Genomic DNA, 24,534 nt, shown 5'->3' with positions numbered 1-24,534 from the left:
TTTTACCATCAGAAAAATAAAAATAAAAATTTCTATAAACAAGTGAAAATGAAAAACTAAGTTTCAACAAGGATAGTGGCAAACAATTTATAATTCTAGCACTCAAGAAATTGAGGCAGGAGGACTAGCCTTAGTCCAATGCCAGCTTGAGCTAAGAAAAAAAACTAACATACTTCTCTTTATAAATGTTTCTGACTATACTCTAGTCAGTATTTATAAGTTAGTCAATATGTAAAAGGGCTTCATCCTGTTCAGGAGATAGTTTAGGATAACAGAATAGGGACTGGCCAGACTGGCACTACATAAGACTCCCAAGTTACAGAGTCAAGCTAAAGAAGCCCTTTACCAGAGGATAAAGGAAGTGGACAGCATACTTCCTTTCGTTCCCTACAATGACTAAAAGACAAGCTTCTTCTCAGAAATCAGGAGTAAGTAACTATTGACACTGCCTTTGGGAATGCTTGCATCTTACAGAGAAAAATAGCACAGGGCTATTTATTGAAAAATAAACTCTTGTTTATTAATTGAGAATTCTGAGGAGGAATGAGGTATGGGAATTTAAAAAAAGGAAAGGGAGGACTGGAGCGGGGAAAAGGAATTTTGGGAGAAATGCGAATGACAGATGGCACTCTCTAGCCATCACAGTCATCTACCCACTCAAGTTCCTACTTTAATTAACCAAAGCTCTGTCTGTGTCAGCTCACATTCACTAAAGTTTTCAGAATAGCTTCTACTTTTCTGAAACAGAACTAGAACTTCTAAAAAGATTTTTCAGTATAAGTAAATTCTCAGCAAGGGGTCCACATTTGGGTATTTTCTACCTAAATATTCTCTAAGGACAATATTAAACTAAGTTTCAATAAAGCAATTAAAGATGTTTTATGGTGACTCTTAATGGAATTTCAGAGCTGGAGAGATAGCTTAGTAAGTAAACAGATTACTGTACAAGTATGAAGACCTAAGTCTGGATCCACACACCCCTATAAAAAGCTAAACATGGCAATGAATGTTTAATCTGTGTTGGGGAGGCAGAGCAGCGAGGATTGCAGAGACTTGCTGGCCAGCCAGTCTAGCTGATCAGTGATCTCTGAGCTGAGTAACAGTACCTTTCTCACACAAAAAATAAAAGTGCTAACAAGATGGCATAGGCATGTCCTACTCACTCACAAGAACCAGAGCTCAGGTCCCAGCACCAATAGCATAAAGCAGAGCATCTTGCAAACACCTGTGACTCCAGACCCAAGGAATCTGACACCCTCTTCTGGCCTGCATGCACACATGGGAACATGGATCCCACACATGCATGCCAACACATACTCATTTATACACACACAAATAAATAAAGCCAAGAATGACAGAGGAAGACACCTGTTATAGCCCTCCAGCCTCCACAGGTGCATGTACAGGTGCACACATCAGTACACACAAGCACACACCACACACATACACCAAAATAATAAACACTGATTTTTTAAAAATAAAGGGTCAATAAATTGCCCTGAGTATAATTAATAAATATGCATAATTAAATATGCCATGAATTTAGGTGTGCAACTGAATTGGTAAACTCCCTTACTAAGATGACTTTAAAATCAAAGTATTATTTTTAAGAGACTTCAGGCTAGGGATGTATGTCAGTGGGAGACTGCGCCACACCAATGAGTTCAAGGCTCTGCTTCAACTTAGTATAGTACCTACTGTTTAACAAAAAGGTACTAATTTACTATTATTAATTACTATCAAAATAAATGTTGATATTGGAGAAAGCATCTACTTATCTCTCCAAAAGACTGAAAAAGTAAGTACCAAGATTCTTCAGAGTCAAGAGTCAAATGTGATGTTTTGAAACTGTTCAGTTCTGAGGGAACAACAGCTCCAAGGACAGCTGTACAGCATGGGAGAGGGACGATATGCACATAGTGTCGGGATATTTAGCTAATCTGTAAGCAGTGCATCAGCAAACAATATATGTGACACTGACTTCAGTGCTTCCTTAGGTGAGACGAAGTATGCACAAAGCTCAGCTTGAATAACTTACAGAACAAACTATAAAAATGAAAAACCAAAGAATGAGTTGAGTAAAACCATAGTATAGAGAAGCAGTTTCAGAATATATTTCTCAAGCAGCATACAGAGCAGTTAGCAAACAAAATTCTTCAGGCAAAGCTCAAGCTCAACTTGTAATTAGTTTATACCTTCATTTATATTGAATTTTTTTCCATAAAGCAATGTTATTTAGCATTTTTCTTTAAATCAATGGGAATTACTTTAAATATATATGTAAATTTCTATAAAAACACTATTGCTTGTCAATATATAGAACTTTAAAAAATGAAAGGTATAACTATAAAGTCAGGAAAAATACTTCTAAGTTGTGGTCCTATAAAACTCAGTTAAGAGTTTAAGACATACCAAGAAGTGGTGACATGTTCTGAAAAATGCGAAGCAGTTCTTGTGTAACACACGGGCTGTTCTCCAATGTCACTAACCTGGGGAAGAAAATAAAATTAACTCACTACTGACATCCACGTATGCCATTACCACAACTCAAACCTAAAAACATTTCATATAGGGACAAGAAAAAGACTCAGAAGGTAAAGCACCTGCCACCAAGACAGCCAACCATCACATGGTGCCCTCTGAACATCCCTCTTGTGTGCATGCACACCACTGTGGAGCCAGGGGCAACCAGGGTGTGAGTCCTCAGGTACTCAGCACCTCTTTTATTTTTTCAGACATATTTTCTCATTGACCAAGAACTTATCAACTACCTAAATTTGCTGGTCAGCAAGCCTACCCTGAACCCACCTATCTCTGTCTTCCTAGTACTCAGATTACATTGATATGTCACCAAGGCCAAGTGTGGTTTCTTCCTTTCATTCCTTCTTTCTTTCTTTTTTGTGGGTTCTGGGAATTGGACTCACATCTTCATGCTTCCAAGTCAAGTAATTTATAGGCTAACTTATTTTCCTCAGCCCTGTATATAACATTTTTACATACACAGAAGGAATAACGAATGTGAGCATGGGGCAGGTGGGAGAGCTGTCCCTGACCACCCCCCCCCCCCCCGCACCTTGCCAGAGTGACACAACAGAGACAGCCCTGTTCATGCAGGAATGAGTGAATCAGCCCCAAGTTGGGAACATGAAAGAGCGGCCCCAATTTCTCATCTGTCTCGTGGCAGCATGGACAGAGGAAAGTTGCTCCCCTACCCATCAACACCTGAGGCAGGTGGGAGAGCTGGCCCTGACCCCCTCAGCTGCAACACTCTGAGAGCAGGCCCTGTACCCCATCGGGGCAGCAAATCAGAGCCATTCCTGATAGTGCAGTTGTGGAAACACCAGTCCCAAAATCGTGAGCATGGGACAACTGTCCCCATTTGCTATCTGCCTTCTCCTGTCTATCAACACCTGAGGCAGGTAGGCGATCTGGTCCTGTAGTCTTAAGAGCTGTAGAGCTGGCCCTGCCTCCCACAAACTGCAACACTTGGTAGAACAGGCCTTATATCTTGCCAAGGCAGCACAATCAAGCCCAAACCTTAGAGCAGATGTGGGAGAGCCAGAGAGCCAGCCCCAAAACTGACCATGGGAGAGCTGTTTCCCATTACACATCTGTCTTGTGACGACAGGGTCAGAGGAGAATTGCCCTCCCCCCCAATCCCCACCTATAAACACTGGAGGAAGGTGGGAGAGCTGGCCCTGTGGTCATAAGAGCGGGAGAGTAGTTCCTGACCACCCCCCCAAACAGCACAATACTCGGGAGTAGAGGCACTGTACCTTGCCAGAGCAGCATAACAGAGCCAATGCTCTTAGTGCAGGTGTAGATGAACCAGCCCCAAAATTGTGACCATGGGAGAGCTGTCAACATTTCCCATCTAGCAGGCCAACCCCACAGATGCCCAGACCCAGATTCAGGGTTATGACTTGGCCTGCTGAAGCACTAAAGGGCCTGACCCACAGACCCAGGGTTGAAGGATTTCCACAACACAGGGCAGCAGTGGGATGTCCAGGCAGAGTCCAGGAAAAGTCCTAGTGGTGGCCCAGAGCAGTGGAGACCAGAGGTCTCCCTCTCTCTCCCTCTCTCTGCTCTTCCCCCTTCTCTCCTTCCCTCTTTCCCTTCCCCTCCATAACCCACTAAATAAATATCTAACCTCACTCTGCATGGTGTGCCTATCTGTCTCTGTCTCTCACCCGCCAAGACTCCTCATGGGACTAGCTGCCCCTTGTGGCCTGTGAACCCCTTGGGAAACCACAGCATTTTATTTTTACCATAAGTCCATTAAGAAAAGTGTATTATCAAAAAAACTACACTCATTCTTTACCCAGAAAAAAATTAACAAATTTTACATTTAAAAAAAAAAAACACTTGGGCATAAGGGTCATGCCTGTAATTCTAGCACTTAGGGAGGTAAGGTAAGGGAATTGCTGTGATCAGAGGCCAATTTGGACTTTATAAAGTAATGTCTAGGACAGCTTGGGCTACAGAAAATAATTATCACAATTTTTTCATTTACATATAACTTGAGACAAGGAAAAACTATAATTAAAAGAACCATGCAATGTATTATTTTTTATAAAATTCATTGAAAACTTGCACATCAAAAACTCATATGTACTTAACAAACATGTTAAGTATGTAACACTGAGCCATGCTTGGTGGTGGAGGCTATAATCTCAGGCACTCAGGAGAGAACTCAGTCAAGAGTTAGTACCAAGGTACTAAGTAAGAGCACAGCGAGCGCTCGGGTACTAAAGCAAGAGTACTCTATATGCTCAGGTATTAGTTCAGGGTCACCCTGAGCTAGGGAGACTTTCCAAGAATGAGAACTTATCTCAAAAACTTAAAACTAAAAGTCAAAGAAAGCCGCAAATGTATCTCTGGTACAATACTTAATCTAGCACATGCAATGCCCTAGGTTCAATCTTTAGTGCCACAAACGAAAATGTCTATAATAACAAAATTCTGAAGCTATGCCCTTATAATATTTTGTTTTTCTAATATATGTCATGTAGAATCTACAAGTTTATTTTTAAAACGTACTTGTGTAACAGAAATTAGTATTTTAATTTTTAATTATAATCTGGAGCAGGTATTGACAAGATTTCAGTAGAATACTTAATCTAGCACATGCAAGGCCCTAGGTGCAATCTTTAGTGCCACAAACAAAAATGTCTATAATAACAAAACTCTGAAGCTATGTCCTTATAATATTTTAAGTTTTTCTAATATGTCATATAGAATCTACAAGTTTATTTTAAACGTACTTGTGTAACAGAAATTAATATTTTAATTTTTAATTATAATCTGGAGCAGGTCGTAGGGGTAAACTCAACCTACACCCTATTTTCTATAATGACATTTATCTACTTGATTACATACTGCTTTGACACTGAAACATCAGAATGGAACAGCTGAAACACATCTGAAACATGTGACATATCATTATCTGCCCTTGTGCAAAAAAAAAAAAAAAATTGCTAGTTCTGACCTGGAGCAGTCCACCCTTATACAAATACAAATCTATGAACAGATTTCTATAACTTTCTGATTTAGAACCACTATCTAAAGCATCAGTTCTCAACCTGGGGGTGGAATGACCCTTTCACAGGGGTCACTTAATAACATTGGAAAACACAAATATTTATATTATAATTCATAAAAATCACAAAATTAGTTATGAAGCATCAACAAAATCATTTTATGGTTAAGGTTCACACATGAGGAACTGTACCAAAGGGTAACAGCATTAAGAAGGTTGAGAATCACTGCTCTAGAGACTATTCAAATAACAATATGAAAGATGATAAAGAGTACATTCCAACCAGTAAAAGTCAACCCAGTGACATTTAAAGTCATTAACCTAATATTTTGATATAGAGCATTTATTTACAATTCAGTAATTTATATCAAAAACAATTCTGAGAATCAAAACTCTGGATTTTTGTTTTCTATCTTTATACTATTACTGCTTATATAATGCTGAGGAATGATCACAGGACCTTGCAAGTTTGAGGCAGTCATGCTACCATTGAGTTATACTCTAACACAAATGAAAAGTACTTCATTTCTAAGCAAAAACTAAGGATAGAAAAAAAGAAGTGGGCAAAAAGGCAAGGAGCAAATGTTGGCAGCAGTGTGTGGGGCTGAACTCCAAGACCTGGGTACCCACTGGCAAGCCAGTTAAGATGCTGAAAACAACTCAGTATCCCCCAAAATATCTTATTTCAAAAACTCAAAAATTAAACATTAATTTTTGTTTGTGAAAGTTACCAAGACACCTAGCACACAGGTAAAAGTCCAAATACGAAAGGAAGCATCATTCCTGTTATAACTGCTTTTTTTGGTTTTTTGGTTTTTGGTTTTTGTTTTTGTTTGTTTGTTTGTTTGTTTTTCGAGACAGGGTTTCTCTGGTTTTGGAGCCTGTCCTGGAACTCGCTCTGTAGACCAGGCTGGTCTTGAACTCACAGAGATCCGCCTGCCTCTGCCTCCCGAGTGCTGGGATTAAAGGCGTGCGCCACCACCACCCGGCTATAACTGCTTTTTTAAAGATTTATTTATATTTTATGTGTATAGGCATTTTGCCTGCATTTATATCTGTGTACCATGTACACACAGTGGCTGTGGACGACAAAAAGGGTAACAGATCCCCTGGAACTGGAGTTACAGATGGTTGCAAATTGCCATGTGGATGTTAGAATCCAAACCCAGGTCCTTTGGAAGATTAGCCATTCCTCTCAACAACAGATCCATTTCTCGTTAACCGTCTATCATGAGCCTACACTGAGCAGTAGCTAGAAAAAAAGGAAACAACTGGATAACAATTTATTGTACTTATTTTTAAATGCTGAGTATTCAAAGCCTGTCACATGACCTCTACTCTACTGGAACACAAGTAGAGAAGGCAGTAGTACGGAAATCCACAGTATTGAGTTTTCTTCTTACCATAATTCTAGACCATCTTCCAGAAGATAGACATGAGGAGGCTGGGAAACATCTGTACTCAGCTGGATAACTGGGAGCAGGAAAGGGTACAGGTTCTTGCTGTCTGCTCCTAATCCCTATAGGAAGTATAAATACAACTTATGATAAGACACTCTAAGACCCTTCACACCACCAATTACTTGCCTCAGAAAACAATTTATATAAGAAAGAGTCTTTTAGGATAGTCCTCATTATAAATACTAGCAAACAAAGTTCTATTTATTATTAAAAAGTAAAAAAATCAAAATATTATCATTCTATCTAAATGGCAACACTATATATATGTATATACACACACATATATATATATGAGTGAACCAATGTTCTATACACCGTGCCTTTTAAGAAATTCTACATACAGGTTGAGTTTTCCTTATCTGAAATGCTTAAAAAGAAAAGATTAAGATTTTGGATTTCATTTTCTAGAATGTTTACAAATACATAATAAATACCTTGGGAATGAATCCCAAATCTAAATATAAAATTCATTTATGATTCATATATACCTTGTACATATAGCCTGAAGGTAACTCAATACAGTGCTAGAGTGTATCTCTACTGCTCAAAAGGCAATTGGGAATTCTCTACTTGTGGTATCAAGTCAGTGCCAAACTTTACTGTTTTGGAGCATTCTGAACTAGAGTAGAAAAGTTCAACGCATGTAAAAATATTTGTTTTCCTCATGCTATGAGTATGGAAAGGGTAATAATATTGCTATTTTAAACTATATAAACACTTTCAGCTAAATACCAAACACGAAATGAACCAAGCTGAGACTGGTCATTGCTATCACAGCACATGGATATCTACAATACTACGCAGGCATAAAAAAAAAAAAATCACATAGTAAGAAATGCAGAAAATTAAGAAAAAATTTCAAAATTACAAATTGACTTAAAGAGACAAAAAAATATATAACAATTCCTAAGCAAAGAATTTTTAAAGATACTCATGATCCTGTATATTTAGCAGATACATAAAAATGTCTCCAAGAGAAAATTGACAGAACTGTCAAAACCAGTTAGGAGAAAAAGAAGAGGATACTGAGGAAGAGGGCAGAAAGAATTTTTGTATGTTTTCTAAATACAGATATTATTTTTCACAAAGAATTTATATTATATGTTTAAAGCATCTAGAACACAAAGATGGAAGAAAAAAATAGTTCAACCTAAAGTTCTAGTTTTCCTGTTGCTCTCCTGAGACAGTGATTACCTCACAGTTGAAATACTTTAAAGCAAACATAAAGGACTTTTGGTGGGAAAATAAAAATCAATCTCTAAATCATAATAAATCCAGAAAGGAAATATCAAATACCATACTTGGGAAATCTTTTTAAATGTCAATACAATTTAAAGGAAATTAAAATGCCATAAACCAAACACACACACACACACCCCTCGCTCTCAGTCCTGTTTGCTTCTGATTTTGTTTCAGGAGACTGAGTTTGACTATAAGGCCCTGACTGGCCTCATAGTTACTATGTTACTATAAAAGTTCATAAGTAAAACTCATCAGCTATTAAGTAAGCTATTGGAAGTGATAAAGAAGGGAAATCATGTTCTAACATTATTATAGATAATGTAAGGGGACATAATTATCTTTGCAATTTACTGTGAAACTTCTTTTCAATTTAAGAAGACAAAGCAAGGTGCTATATGTCTATAATCCGAGCACTTGAGAGGTGGAGGCAAAAGGGTCAGGAGTACAAGATCATGCTAGGTGAGATCATGCTAGACTACAGGAGACCCTGTATAGAAAAGGAGAGAGAATGTGAATGAATGCACCCTGCTGATACTCAGCCAGCTGAGCACACTGTGGAAATGGATTTTCTCCAAACCCATTTTGAAGTTCACTCAAATGACTGAAGGATATAATAGTCTAGAAGGTATCCTGACCACTAGTGTCAAACCAAGCCATTGTATTATGAAGGGAAAGTTCCTTTTCATACATTCTCTTCCTCAGGTGACAAGAACAACTGTACACCAGTAATAAAATACAACACCGCCCCTTCTGGGTCCTCCTTGTTCCCAATCCACATCTACACAATAATGCTTTTCAAATTGTTTCTCTTCGTGCTTTGGATTTAATTCCAGCCCTAATCATTGTTTTCATTGTTAACAGATTCTCTAAAACATTCGAAACCAGTGTTCCCAGTATTGTACTGGGTTTTTTTTTTTTGCCTTTTTAAAAAAANTATATAATCCTCTGAACATTGTGTGCTCTTTTGGCTTCTTGATCTGTCTGTCATACATAAGCTCTGAAGTTCACTGTCCAACTACACTAGCCATGTTGTCACCATGCTGACATCTGAATAGGCTGACTAACTCACAGACTGGACAAAACAATGAAACAGTATAGGATTTTTAAAATGACCTACAACCATAAACACAAGGAGAATATTGAAGAGATAAAAATGATCCAGTTTGAAGGTGAGAAGTTAAGCAGCAACTGACTTAGCAACACTAGAAACCAAAGCTCAAATTAAATAGAAAAGGGGGGGGGGGGGGCAACAAGATGGCTCATTGGATAATGATGTTGCCATCAAACCTAAAGGCCATGATCAATCCCTGGGATTCACACAGTACAAGAGAACTGATTCCCAGAAATTGTTCTCTCATCTCTACATGTATATTGTAACACATAAACACATATACTTACTTGCAATTTTAAATAAAATAAAATACATAGAAAAGGGAAGAAGACAGAATGCAGCCTGATTTACATGACTAAACCATTTCCCTACTCCCCCGTATGACTCAGTAACTGGTAGTACCATGCATTTTTCAGAAGAAGCATGCATATGTTTAGAGGTTTAAGAAGTGAAGGAAAATATGCTAATAAGATAATTTATGGACGTCTACAAATAGAATAAACAAAAACTTGTTTTGTTTGAAAAATGACACAATAAAATCTAATATTGTATATGCCAATTAAAAGGGTTTAAGGTAAAATGAAAAAGGAAAGGGAGAAAGGCAGGGAAGTCGGTGGCGAGCAGTGCAATAACTCATCCACACACATAAGAACATAAAGAACAGACTGTTCTCCAAGCAAGCACAAACAGGCTACAAGTCAGCAAGTTCCCATATACACACTCCCTCCCTCCACTCTGCTGTGGAGTGCCCACTCTCTGCATACAGACAAGACACTAATATTCCTTCAAGTTGGAAGTGCTTACAGATGCACTGTGCTTTGTGTAAACACACAAGCAAACAGCAAAGGGTCAACAGATATGATTAAAACAGCTAACATAAAAAATACAAGTGAAACAACTAGAAAACAGTATCTTGAAGGAAACAAATCAAATAGAATAAGAGCCTGGAAAACCTATCATGTAAAACAAGAATAGTAACTCTGAAGTTACAAAACAAAGACAAATTGAAATAACAAAAGGTTTACTCAGTAAGATTTTAAAAAAGAAAAAGACCATCAAGGAATAGAGAGATAGCTTAGTAAAGTGCACTGGCTGCTCTTCTGGAGAACCTGTTTCAATTCCCAGACCCACATAGCAGTTTTCAACTGTAATTCAGTTACAGGGGATCCAATGTCCTCTTCTGGCCTTCTGGACACTAGGCATGCATGTGGTACACAGATGCATACAGGCAAAACAGCCACAGACAAAATATATTATTAAAGTTCAAGGAAGAAATGTGGAGGCCCACAGAAGGGGATCCATCCCACTTTGACTAAAGGTCAGAGAGTTCACATCTATTCTTGCTCCTTCAAAGTTGTGTGACAGAATGACCGACCTAAGGTGCAGCTACAGATGTCTTGCCTAGGCAAAAGGATGTTTTGACCTAGGATATGGTTACCAGGTGTTTTGAAATGAAAGGAGGTAATTATGTTTTCTTGTTCTTTGTATCATGAAGTCTTGTGCCCTCCCCCTCTTGACTGGGGTATAGAAGTACTTTGAGTAATAAAATTGGGGTGGATCACAGCAGTCACTGGATGCCTTCCCCACTCTATCTGTTGTCTCTTTTCTATTTCTTCACTCAATCCTCACTCTTCCCTCCAAGTACAGACAGACAAGTCTGACAGACCAGACAAACAGCGCCCAAGGTGGGGCTTGGATACAGAAGAAAGTGAAGGACACTGATAAAAGGACACTACAGGTGTAACGTAAAAATCGAGTGCTCAGACAAAAGTAAAATGAAGGTGCAGTGAGTAACTTGGGAGTGAAATTGTAAATAAAAATTTATAAACATGGGGCAGAGAAATAGTAGTCAGGTGTTCGTAGATTTCATTCATTCATCATTTATGCCCTGGTAGGGCTTATACATGCATGGGCAGCCCATTTATAGCAGTTCTCCAGCTGATTCTACCCTGGGCAGTCCTAGATGCTTGTGTTATTGTCATACCCAAGGTTCCACAGTCTTCCTTTATGCTGTCTATCCAGGGTTTTTTTTTTTTTTTTTTTGGTTTTTTTGTTTTGTTTTTTTGCCTTCCTCTTTACCTTATCCCATGCAGTCTTCTAAGCAGTGCTATCTTCAGATATCTGCCGTCATTCATTCTCATAACATGGCTGAAATATATCATAACATGGCTGAAATATATCAAGCGCTGTTGCTGTATCCTGCAGTTTACTTCTGTCTGTAGATGGAGATGTCTCTCAATGTCATCGTTGCGCAGACTATCTCTTTGTGTAGAGTCCTGAGACATGCCATCTGGAACATTCAACTGCTGTTCTGAGGAGCATTTTATTGTCTAGGTTTCGGAGTTGTAAAGAAGGCAGCTCAAGACAAGTGTCTCATGTACCTGTAATTCTGTTGTTGTCGTTATGTCTCTTGCTGACCACACATTTCCTAATCCCTGGAATGTAGTCCTTGCCATCCCTATCCACATCTTGACATCTGAAATAGTTCCCTCCTTTGAACTGAGGTTTCCTCCCAGATAGACAAAGTTGACTGTTTACTTGAGGTTCTGATTCTTTATTACACTGTTAAAATCCTTGTGAGCCCTTTCCAAGTATTGTATCTCTGTCTTCTTTATGTTTGTAGATTTGTTTGGGGTATATTTTGACAGCCAGAAGAGCTCAGGAAGAGTAGCAACAGGTAAAGAAATTTTTAGAGTCTATAGATTTGGGGGGGGGGGAGTATTTCAAGACAGGGTTTCTCTGTGTAATAATCCTAGCTGTTCTGGAACTAGCTCTTGTAGACCAGGCTAGCCTTGCACTGACGGAGATCTGTCTGCCTCTGCCTCCCAAGTGCTGAGATTAAAGGCATGTGCCATCACCCCTTGGCTAAGTTTGTAAATATTTTAAACATAGGCCATTCTATATTGGTCATCCATTACTCTTTACTAGGAGGTACTGTAGCCACAGGAGCACGTATATTGACAGGCATTAACTGCTTGCCTATGGTTATCAAGTTGCTTGTGGACTCTCGAGAAGTTGGCTCAAATGTACATGGCATCAAGTTACATACTTTCCCTCTATAAACAGAGGCTGGTAGTCAATGGCAGGTAAGATCTTTTTGCCGCCAGTCAACCTATTAACAGGACATACATGGTGAAATATATGTACCAATTACAAGTAAATCTGGAAGAAGACACCTAAAACAGGCACAGTCATCAGTCCTATGACAGAAGCATAGGAATCAATAATTAAATTAAAAAAGGAGAACTATGGAGGCCCACCAAAAATGGGCAAGATCCCAAGTCCACTAATCTTGAATACTTCACACCCCACACTCCATTGAGTTCCTTTCTCTTCCCCCTTATATTCCTCTCTCTGCCCAGCCATATTGCTCCTGTCTCCCCTCCCTAGAGATGGGATTAAAGACATGTGATTCCAAGTGCTGGGATCATCTTTGTCTGAGCTCTGTTTCTCTTTTAAATGGATTCAATCTTGTGTAGCCCAGGATGGTCTTGAACTAACAGAGATCTGTCTGCCTCTGTCTCCCGAGTCCTGGGATTAAGGGTGTATGCCACCACTCCCTGACCTGTATGGGTAAGTAATATTGCTGCTTTGCCCTCTTATCTTTAGGCAAACTTTATCCATTAAAACACAAATAATATACCACCATTAACTAAACAACAAGCTGAATGAGTTGGGAAACAGACTCATCTCTTAAACCTCCAAGTGGAAAAACCTAGCCTGACAGACAGAGAATTCAGCTATAGTATATTAGGCTTCTGACTCTTAAAAACTGTAAGTGAATCAGTGAGTGAGCTTTAAACCATCATGACTTGCCTACAGGTCAACCTCATGAACGTTTAAATCTCCCTCTTCTTTGGTGACTATCAAGCTGACAAAAAACCAACACATAGAGCAATGAAACTTGTGTACTAAAGAACAAAAATTAATATGGGTATTAATTTTTTAACGAAGGTTAGTAGAACTCTGTCAACTCCACCGGGATCTAGAATCACCTAAGGCAGTGGTTCTCAACCTATGGATCATAATCCCTTCATGTGTTACCTAAGATAATCTGCATATCAGATATTTACCTTACAATTTGTAACAGTAGCAAAATTACATTATGAAGTAAAAAAAAAGTTTGTGGTTGGGGGTCACTACAACATAAACAACTATATTAAAGAGTCACAGCATTAGAAGGTTGAAAACCAATTAGTATGTTTATGTTTCTGGGAGGAGGGTCACAATATAAATACATGTAAAAGGAACAAAATAAATAAATAAAGTATAGGAACTGAGGAGATGGCTCAGTTGGCAAAGTACTCGCTACACAAACATGAGGATCCAAGTTTGAATTCTAACGCCAACATAAAAGCACACACTTGTAATCACAGCACAGGAGAGGCAAAGACAGGAAAATCCTCAGAGTTTGCTGGTCAGCCAATCTAATCAGAAATATCCAAGTTCACTCAAAGACCTATCTCAAGATGCACTACGGAAGACTAAGCAGAGGCCTGTGTGAATGCACACACATGCATGCCACCCAACAGCCTTGTATAGTCATACAGACATGACCATAAATAATACGATTATGCTATAACTGTGTAATTACATTGGGAATATGCAGGAATAGGAGTAACACAAACAGGTATAAAAAGATTAAAGCTTCATTTTCTGTAAGAACGTCAATAATATTAAAATACGTAAATAAAACACAGGCTGTTGAAGGCACATATCATTATGTCATTACTTTCTTTTTCTACCTTACCTTTCCAGCTTCTATCCTTTGTCTTAGTCATTTTCTTGTTATTGTGATAAAATACTTTAACAAAGGCAACTCAAAGGAAAAGGAGATATCTACACTCAAAGTTCAAGGGTACAATCTTCCTAGCTTAGTAACATGCATATATTGCTTATTCATGAAATATTGTACCTTTAGGTACAAAATGCATTTTAAAAGTTTGTATCATTAATCATCTATTTAAAACTCTACTGAGAATGTGTAATAATAATACTCATCCATAAACACATTTATAGAAAGAATAAGTTCAGCCCAAATATCAAGGCATCTTGGGTTTTTTTAAAACTAATTAGAAACTTTTTAATTGAGAATTGCTATAATTCTTAATGTAGAAGGACATCTGAATGGAAGATGTCTTATTTTACTTTTAATAATTCACATTAGAGCCACAGTCTAGATCTCTCTCCACGAACTTTCAGGCTCCTCTCTACCTGCTACCCATCACCACACTTTAAAGTCTGAAACATCTAAAGTCAAAATTATTCCTTTCCTCAAAAGCAGTGATTTCCTGAATCAGGAAATCAGGGGTATGAAAAGGAAAGTAAACCCATGAAAAAAGTAAAGTCCAGAGCAAGTTCACGCTGATATATACTCAGGAGACCAGAAAAACTGCACATGGGCACTCAAGTCATGGGTCTGCCATCACTGGAAAATATTAGCAGAAACGTCTCTTTTAAGTAGAGAATACTTTTCAAATATCCTCAAAAATATGCTAAATAGTTGTTTTTGAGAGTGTGCGTTTTAAAAGTCTAAAAGTAATGTAAAGACGGTCATGAATAGTAACATGACTCACATCAAACAGTTAAAGCAACAAGACAACGACAAAGCTGGAGAGCAACGTACCTGAACGAGATGGATAAGCGTTGTCAGAATAGCGCATCGCAACATGTTGTGCTCTTCACTCTGCTTCCAGAGGAGAGGCAAATACTGCACCAGACATCCTACATATGGCCGTATCTACCACAAGACAGACAAAAAGGGAGACAATGGAATCATTTAGTATGAAGGGCAATGTGCTGTGAGAAATCTGACAAATGCTATGAAATATTAGGCAATTACTAAATGTTAATTTACTCAATGAAAGATAAATCAGATATTTTACATAGAGACCTAAGGTTCTGTGGAAAATATTTTTAAATAATTTTAGGTAAAGTATCAAAGTTATTATTGAATAAAAACTTGATGATATAAAGCATCATTTAGAGGTTAATAAAAAACAGTGTTATACCCTGAGTTTTAATTAAAAAAAAAAACAGCTTGCATTAAAATTATACTGTATTTTAATGAGTCAGCACTTATCCACGGAGTCCACAGTTTCCTGATGACATCTCCCTGAGACAATTCCTGAGAACATGGCATTGTAAAGGACATAATAAAGCTGTATAAGACCGCACAAAGAAAAAGAGCAGGGGCAATAATGAGGGGGTAGTGTGTAGAGGTCAGGGAGAACTCTTACAAAAGGTGAAACTGTGGGCGACGAAAATGGCTCAGTCAGTAGAGGGTTTGCTGTGAAGGGAAAAGGATCTGAATCCCATCCACCAAACACATATAAAAAAAGATGGGTGTGTGCTTGTTATTCCAACTTTGAAAAGATGGTGGTGATTAAGCAGATCCTCGGGGTTTCATCGCTGTCCACACTAGCCTGGACAACCTGGAGACCCTAGCTAAAGAAAAGTGCGGATGACTCCTGAAGAAGAAAAACTAAAAGCTGCCCTGGGTCTTCACTCAGATGCATATACACGTGCACACACACAAACACAGAGAGGCACAATAAAATTGCTCTACTCAGTATGCTTTGATTAAGTAAATCTGTTTTTTTTAATATAAACTGAAATACAGAAATAGAACACAATCTCTCAGTGAATTTGAAGTTCATTGTTGGCACAGGGATAGGACAGAATCGGTAGCACACATGTGGACATCAAAGGACAACTCTGTGGAGTCAGTTCTCTCTTTTCACCTTGATGTGGGTTCCAGGGCTCAGGCTCAGTTTACCATGAGGGCTTGCACAGAAAGCTCCTTTATCCACTGAACTTCCTCACTGGTCTAATAATGAATTTACTGAAAAGCTGGCTGGCTGGCTGGCTGGCTGATTGGAAGGATGGGCAGATGAACGTAAACGCATACAGATACATGCAAACCAGCCCCAAGCCCCAAGTTTAGGATAATAATGGAAATTCTCAGGCAGAGCATTCTTAGTGATGAAAGAAATTAGACCATCCGACTTTCAACATTATCAAATTCTACCTCGTGTATTTAAATTCAATATTGTTCCCACAAAGGCTTTTGTTAACTCTGCTTATACAATACCAAACTCTCAAAAGGATGAAATATACAGAACTGTTAACATCTCCTCTTGCTGAGACAATAGTAATGAGCCAGATAGTTTCCCAAAAAACATTTAAGTGAGATAAAGCTGAATATTAAAAAGACTCATGTCTCACCTTACTTTCATGTATTAACTCATTTTTATTTTCAATATTTGAATTATAGCATTATAGTAAACAATCAACATCTATTTAATAGCTAATTCAACTTAGTTAAATGGTCTATCTCAAGATCATGCCAATTATATACAACGGGGTCAATTAATATGTTAAAAAAAAAAACTCCACAAATTTCAAAGAAAAGAGTTCATCAATATGACATTTTCTGAATGTAATGGAGATTTGAGGATGGAGGATGAGGAGCCTGTTTCTTAGAGAGAGCTAGTATGACACCTGTGATTACAATCAAGCAGTTTACAACAGTGATTACCTGGACCACTAGACAGACAAAACAAGAACACACAGAATAAAATAGTGGTAGTTGATGAAGTTAGGTGAACAATACACGGATGTTGCTCTATCCTGGAAAATTTTTTTGAAATCTTCAGATTTATAAGTGAAATGAGATTAAGAAAAAAAAACACTATATATAATTCTAAAAAGGATTCTATAACATAAATTTTGGCCGGGCAGTGGTGGCACACGCCTTTAATCCCAGCACTAGGGAAGCAGAGGCAAGTGGATCACTGTGAGTCTGAGGCCAGCTTGGTCTACAAGAGCTAGATCCAGGACAGGCTCCAAAGCTACAGAGAAATCCTATCTCAAAAAACAAACAAACAGGGGCTGGAGAGATGGCTCAGAGGTTAAGAGCACTGACTGCTCTTCCAGAGGTCCTGAGTTCAATTCCCAGCAACCACATGGTGGCTCACAGCCATCTGTAATGAGATCTGGTGCCCTCTTCTGGCTTGCAAGCATACATGGAAGGAATGTTGTATACATAATAAATAAATAAATCTTTAAAAAACAAACAAAAAAAACCATGAATTTTGAAACAGGCCACTTATAATCACTTGCACATTATTTTTAAAAGATATCTAAAAATGTATTAGTGTCAACACATAAATGAAGTCAAAAGCACATACTCGTTAGCATGATTACTTTTTAAAACAGTAAGCGGTGAGCATATGGAGGAGAAACCCTTGTACATTCTTGTTAGGGACAAATGGTACGTCTAGTAATGAAAAACAGTATGAAGGTTTCTCAAACATTCAGAACTGCAACTATTAAATATTTCAGCGATTTCATCTGAATTTTTTAAAGGGATATTTTTATATACAAGAAATAACATGTATAGTGCAGTGTATCTATGAATCCTTAAACCCAACCAACCTTGAATAGAAAATATCCAGGATCTATGTGTATCGGGAGTGCACTCTAGTTAGTGTATCACAAACAGTGCAGTATGGCAACTGTTTACATCATGCTGTGTATTATAGGTAATCTCAATATGACTTAAAGTACAGGGGAGAATGTGAAGCCATTTTATAAGTAACTGGCATCCACAAGCTTTGGTTTCCTCAAGCATACACAGGAATGATTAAAAAATATTACTCAGCCTTTAAAAATAAATGAGGAAATCTGTAATATTCAACAATCCAGATGAACCTTAAAGAGTTTGCTAAATGAAAATCAGTCACAAAGAGAGAAACCCTGATTCCCCTTCTAAGAAGTATCTCAAATAGTCAAACTCACTGAGAGTCAGAGGAGAGTGGTGGCTGAGAAAGGAAAATGGGCATTTACTAATTCACCAAATGGAATAAAGTTCAAGTCCAAGTTACTCAACCTGATCTATAACACGTGTGAATAGTCAGTAACATACACTTTAGGAAGGACTGAAGGACCAGCCTCCTGTTACGTGTTCTGGGGGGAAGGAGAGGAATCTGAGCACTAGTCCAGATAAAAGGAGATCTTCACTTACAGTCCTAATATATTCTGAAACCGTAACATAAACTAAAGCAACAAATGCTTTAACAAGGGCCCTGTCTTCGGGGTTAAAAACTGTCATAAATCCTAAATGATATCTCACCTTTTAGATAAAATTTCAACAATATATTTCACAGAAACCCTTTAATTTTTTCCTTTTTCTTTAGATATGTGGAAGCTCAAAGACTGTGCGACATAAAACTTGATTGCATGTTTATTTCAACTATATACTTGTAGGGCAATTGTGCTTTTATATTTTGTCATGGGCTTGGAGAGATGCCTTAGCAGTTAAGAGCACAACTGCTCTCCCAAAGGACCTAGTGGGAGTCCCAGGACTCACATGATGGGTAACAACATCTGTTGGATCCCATCAGTTCCAAGGGATCTCTGATCTCCTCGGGAGCCATGTATGTACAAGATGCATGCAAAACATCCATACAAGTAAAAATAAATAAAATTGGGGAAAAAAGACTTTTTTCAAAAATAAGAACTAATATTCAAGTAATTGTACCCTATGGCACAAAGAACCAAATCAGACAAAAATCAAATTCGGCCAGTGAGAGGTGGTTTGAAGGTATGTATGACAAGGAAATAAATAAGCTTGCTCAAAGGTTACCAAAAGCTAAAGAATCAAATAATTGATTTTTTAAAAACCTTTTTCCATCTTGGTCTCAGTTTTAAAACTAAGAATGTATGGTGGATAACTCAGCTCTTGGTTATTGTTCCCGCCCAAACCGCCTAAGCTTTCGCCCCTGAAAGACAAGTGTGAATAGAAATGCAATGGCATTTTCAGAGATGTGTAAAGGAATTCATTTGTACAAGAAAAAATCTTTTAAGAAATTTTCACTAGCCAGATTTACACAAGTAAATGGGCAAATATTGTTTTTATAATCAACATTTAGCAAATAATTTACTGCAAATGTATGACACTCTAAAGCATATTAGACATTTGTAATAATTTCATATCATGATATACTGTTAACTGGCTGAGGTCAAATTATAATTCCATTTTGTACTTGACACAAATTTAAATACCTTACTCAAGCTGAACACCAAGGACAGAGACTTAACAGTTTTAAAGACACCTTCAGTTCAACATCTATATAAGCAAACTAAATGTTCAAAAGCCGTCACCAAATGAAATAATATAATGCTTGTAGTAAAATCCCAAAGTGCTAAGAAATACTACATTAAACCAGTGCCAAGATCTGCTCTAAATAATTAGTGACTCAAACCTGCCTTTGCAATTAAGCACTGTTTAATTTTAAGACTAGCACTACCACCAAAATTTATGAACTTTTATCTGAACACTATGGTGCATACCTGTTATCCCAACAACTGAGAGAGAGGCAGGAAGATCAGGTATTCACAGTTATTCTTGGCTATACTGAGGCCAGACTGGGCTACATGAGTCGCTGCCTCAAGAAACTACAACGAAGTATAAACCTTTGACCAGTTACTCATTTTAAGTTCCACCAAAGAAGTCTGTAAGCATAAAATGAGAAATACAAGCAGAGCACTTGGCATAGAAGAGTGGTGTATGATTATCACTCAATAATTAGTAGCTATTCTCATCAATAGCTCTGGGACTATTGCACGGTGTCTGAATTCGCCAATAAGTAGATCCAAGAGTAGTCTCAGTCTGTGAACGCCAAAACCAACTATCCCAAAAATATTCTCTGCTTTCCAAAAATATATAAAGTGGTGAACTAAGATATAAAAGCCAGAGACATACACAAATTATATCATTGTTTTTTGGATGATTCGTTTTTCATGAAGATCAGGGTGGGGTGACAAGGAAGAGGAGGAATCAGGTAGGGGAGGGAAGGACAGAGAGAGACAACTGTAATGGGGGGGACATTTAGAGGGTGATGTGGAAATTTAGTACAGCAGAAACTTCCTGGAACCTATGAGGGTGACTATTGTGAGGACTCCTAGTAATGGAGGATACAGAGCCTGAACTGGCCTTGTTCTGTAACCAGGCAATACTCCCAGTAATGGAACACCAACCGAGCCACAAAACCTTGCTGTCCGCAAGATGAGCTGGGGGTATAGTGGCTAAAGCTATGAGAGTGGCCAAGGAATGACTGAGCTAACTTGAGACTTGAGACCCTCGCCACAAGAGGGAGCTCATGCCTGACATTGCCTAAATGACCAGAAAGCAGAAGCAGAACAGACCAGAGACTTCAGAGAGGTTGTCTCCAGCAGCTGATAGAAACAGATGCAAAGATCTATAGACAAACAGTAGGTGGAGCTTGAAAAAAAACCCATGGAAGAGGAAGAGGAAGGATCGTAAAAGCCAAAGGAGAGGGGCTGAAAATACCACAGGAACACGACTCATAAAAATCAACTAATAAGGGCTCATAGGAACTCAGAGATTGAAGCAGCAATCACAGAAGATGCATGGGTCTCCACTAGGTCCTCCGCATAAATGTTATTGTTATTGGCTTAGTGTTCTTGTGGGACTCCTGATAGCGGGACTGAGGGTGTCTCTGACTCTTTTGCCTGCTCTTGGAACCCATTTCCTCCTAGTGGGTTCTCTTGTCCAGTCCTGATGTCAGGGTCTGTGTCTAGTCTTACTGTAACTTATAATGCCATGTTCAGTGGCTATCTCTTGGGAGGCTTACTCTTTTCTGAAGAAAACATAGGAGCAGTGGATGAGAAACAGGGAAGAGAAGGCAGAGGAGACTGGAAGGAGTACAGCCTTATATATGGTCAGTATGTGTTATATAAGAGAAGAATAAATAAAAAGATTAAAAGAAATTTTAAACATCATTTTTATACTAAGCAATGGATAAATATGAGCAAAAATACCAAACACATGTATGTATGTTTGGTATTTTATTTTTGTATTATACTATATACAGTATATTGTTTTTGTACTATACTTTTGTATACTTCTTTTGTGTTTTATATATATATATTTTTGATTTTTAAGTAAAAAAAAACTTTTTAAGTAAAATTAGGGCTAGGAAGATGGCTCAGTTGATAAAAAACACTTGCTGAGCAAAACTGACCTGATTGCTCTTATTACCAGAATTCTGTAAAAAGCTGGCTGCCATGTGAGCATCTGCAATCCAAAAACTTCAGCAAACTGTTGAGGCTGAAATAAGACAATCAGCTAGACGCTCACAAAGGCAGATCGGTGGCACAACTAGAAACCTATTGGGGAATATTATTTTAAGGTGTGTGGCTTTTGTTTATTCAGTGTCTAAAACACCTGATAGTCTAACAAAGAGCTGAATAGTCAATAACTAGGCAGGAACAAGGACAGGCAAGGCTGGCAGGCAGAGAGTGTAAACAGAAGGAGAGCGGAGGACAAGGAGGAGCAAGGGAACAAGGAGAGGAGAACATCAGGGGCCAGCCACCCAGCCACAGAGGAAGAAGGAAAGTAAGAAAGATCGAAGTCCAAAGGGAAAACATAGACAGGATAATTTAAGGTAAGAAGAGCTAACAAGAAATAGGCAAGCTAAGGCCGGGCATTCATAACTAACAATAAGACTGTGTGTGATTTATTTGGGAGCTGAGTAGGAGGCCCCTCAAAAAGCCAAAAAAGTAAAACATCACGCAACAGAAACCCTGCCTGAATACAAGGTGCAAGAAGAGAACCTACTGCCCAGAGCTGTGCTCTCACCTCTGGGCCATACATGTGCACATACACACATATAATAAATCTTTAGATGAATCTATGGACATATTAAAGAAAAAAAAACAGTAAAAACAAATTCCTAACAAAACTTGTATTTGCTAAAATACATATTGCTGAGACATTAAACACTCTGAACTCGAAGATTGTCAAGCACAGACTAGATCTTTAAAACTTAAAAAAATTCCTTTCTCAATACCTCCACACCATAGATACAATGCTAATATTTAAATATTCTTGAGTCTTTCATTTTTGGTCTTTAGAGACAGGATCTTGCCTAACCATCCCCCTGCCTCAGCCTCTCAGTCACTGGGTTTACAAGCACTAGCCAACACAACTGGCTTTTCTTAGTCACTTTTAATAAATTCAAATATAACTGTCAATTCTGAAAAACATAAATTAAATGACCATCTATTTTATAAGACTGTAAGAATATATTTTCCACAATATAGATAAAGCAAAGATATTAAATTCTACATATATTTTCACCTGACACTTGTTTTTGTGTTTCACAAATTACCTGTATATTGACTCTTTCAATCACACAGGAGAGGACGTGCAAAACATGCATCTTTGTATCACACTCAGTAACCTGCTGCAGCAGCTGAAAAAGCAGTGTGAACATGGTCTCCAAATACTGCAGTAGAAGAAAGAAAAGAGGTTCTGAAATGGAGAATTCACCATATACAAATATACAAATACAAACACAAGGCCGGGCGGTGGTGGCGCACGCCTTTAATCCCAGCACTTGGGAGGCAGAGGCAGGCGGATCTCTGTGAGTTCGACACCAGCCTGGTCTACAGAGCTAGTTCCAGGACAGGCTCCAAANAAAAAAAAAAAAAAAAAACCCAAACACATATAAATATAAATATGTCAAAGCAATAAGAAAAAATATAAAACTTTATCAATACTTAAGCTGCCAGTATGTAAGACTATTTTTTTCCTTATTACTGCTAAAGGTGTATATGTAAAAGCATGCTCATGCTCACACACACACTCTCACAATAAATAAATAAATAAAGGTATGTTTTTAAAATATTAAAAATACACATAAATTCAGTTATAAATCAAATATAACTGTCAATTCTGAAAAACATAAATGAAATGACCATCTATTTTATAAGCACTGTAAGAATACTTTATATTTTCCACAATATAGATAAAGCAAAGATATTAAATTCTATATATATTTTCACCTGACACAAATTACCTGTACATTGACTCTTTCAATCATATATATATATATATGATTGAAATATATATATTTCAAAGACATAAGTAGAAATTGTTACAAAACCTTGAAACCAATATTCTTACCGGTAAAAATTGATCTGTTCTAAATTCAAAATCATCAACAGGTAAATAGAGTTAAGGAATACTGAAAATGAATGAAATTTATCAAGATAAAAATACATCTACAGCAAATTATTGAAATAACAAATATATGTTTATAATAGATACATTTTGGGAAAAATACATTTTAACTATCCTACCAAGAAATGTCACAAAGTAACCAATTTTAAAATGTTAAACTTAAGGCTGAGTGTGGCAGTGCAGACCTATAATCCCGACACTAGGAGGCAGAAGCAGGAGGAGCAGAAGTTGAAGTCTAGTCTTGACTGTGTAGAGTTCCAGGTCAGGCTGGACACTCTAATTCAAAACAACAAAAAAAGCTGAACTTCTTTACAGTTGAGTCCTTTAGAAAGTTTTTTCAAGTTTCACTTTTTAAAAAAAATTAAATTAATCTAATTAAAACTACTGTCAGGTTAGAGAGACGAGTCAGTAGTTAAAAGGTCTGGCTGCTCTTCCAGGGGTCCTAAGTTCAATTCACAGCAACCACATGGTGCCATCTTCTGATGTGCATAATAAATAAACCTTTTTAAAAAAATTTTTTGAAGGATATTTAACTTCAGAGTTGTTGCCGTTTCAATTCGAACCTAAAAAAAAAAAAAAACTCAAAGTACAATAAGAGTTTTTAATCATTCTTAGAACTACTGAAAATCATTAGTACTAGATGACAGAAAAATTCTTTCAAACCACTTTCCTGTTTCTGTTTATATCCAATCTTGGGGCATATGCCGTGTGGAACTGAAAGGATTACAAACCTGAGTTTGTAACAGGTGACCAAAGGAACAAGTACCATCATTTCTGACCTTCCCAGCTGTTCTATAATTGCTTAAGAAGCCTTTATGGCAGGAGGCTTTCCAAGAAGAGAAGAATTTGCCATTAGGTGAATGGAGAGCATGAGATGAAGGAAAATAGCATGCAGAAGATGCCAGGGGAAAAAGAAAAAAGGGCGGCATGAAAAGACGGAACCTGGCAAGCTGGAAGTCACACAAGTAAAGAAGGTAAGGAGAGAGGGAAGGAGAAAGGAAGGGACAGAGAGAGGCAGGAGGGAGGAGTTTAAGCTTCCACCTTCAGTCTAATCTCAGTTACAGCAAAGATTCCAAACTCCCAAATGATCTGAGCTTTTCTAAACCCACAGACAAGCTTTAGACTCTGA

At 37.8% G+C, this 24,534-nt stretch overlaps 1 protein-coding gene across 2 annotated transcripts in view; it reads right to left on the bottom strand.

Annotated features, from left to right (window-relative positions):
* Ipo11 (importin 11) overlaps positions 1–24,534 on the bottom strand; it is a 152,536-nt gene that overhangs the window by 72,826 nt on the left and 55,176 nt on the right. For both annotated transcript variants that reach the window (XM_050160382.1, XM_050160383.1), the window contains 6 exons: positions 23,935–23,968; positions 23,349–23,389; positions 22,552–22,668; positions 14,979–15,092; positions 6,943–7,058; positions 2,413–2,489 (listed from right to left, as the gene is read on the bottom strand). In XM_050160382.1, the coding sequence (XP_050016339.1) occupies positions 2,413–2,489; positions 6,943–7,058; positions 14,979–15,092; positions 22,552–22,668; positions 23,349–23,389; positions 23,935–23,968 (499 nt within the window). The remainder of the gene's footprint in view (positions 1–2,412; positions 2,490–6,942; positions 7,059–14,978; positions 15,093–22,551; positions 22,669–23,348; positions 23,390–23,934; positions 23,969–24,534) is intronic.

This window comes from Alexandromys fortis, unplaced genomic scaffold (assembly GCF_014885135.2).
Source record: "Alexandromys fortis isolate MF-2015 unplaced genomic scaffold, M_Fortis_MF-2015_v1.1 scaffold_76, whole genome shotgun sequence".
NCBI classification, from domain to species: domain Eukaryota; kingdom Metazoa; phylum Chordata; class Mammalia; order Rodentia; family Cricetidae; genus Alexandromys; species Alexandromys fortis.
Note: the sequence above shows the minus strand (reverse complement) of the source record. Positions and strands in the feature narration are given on the sequence as shown.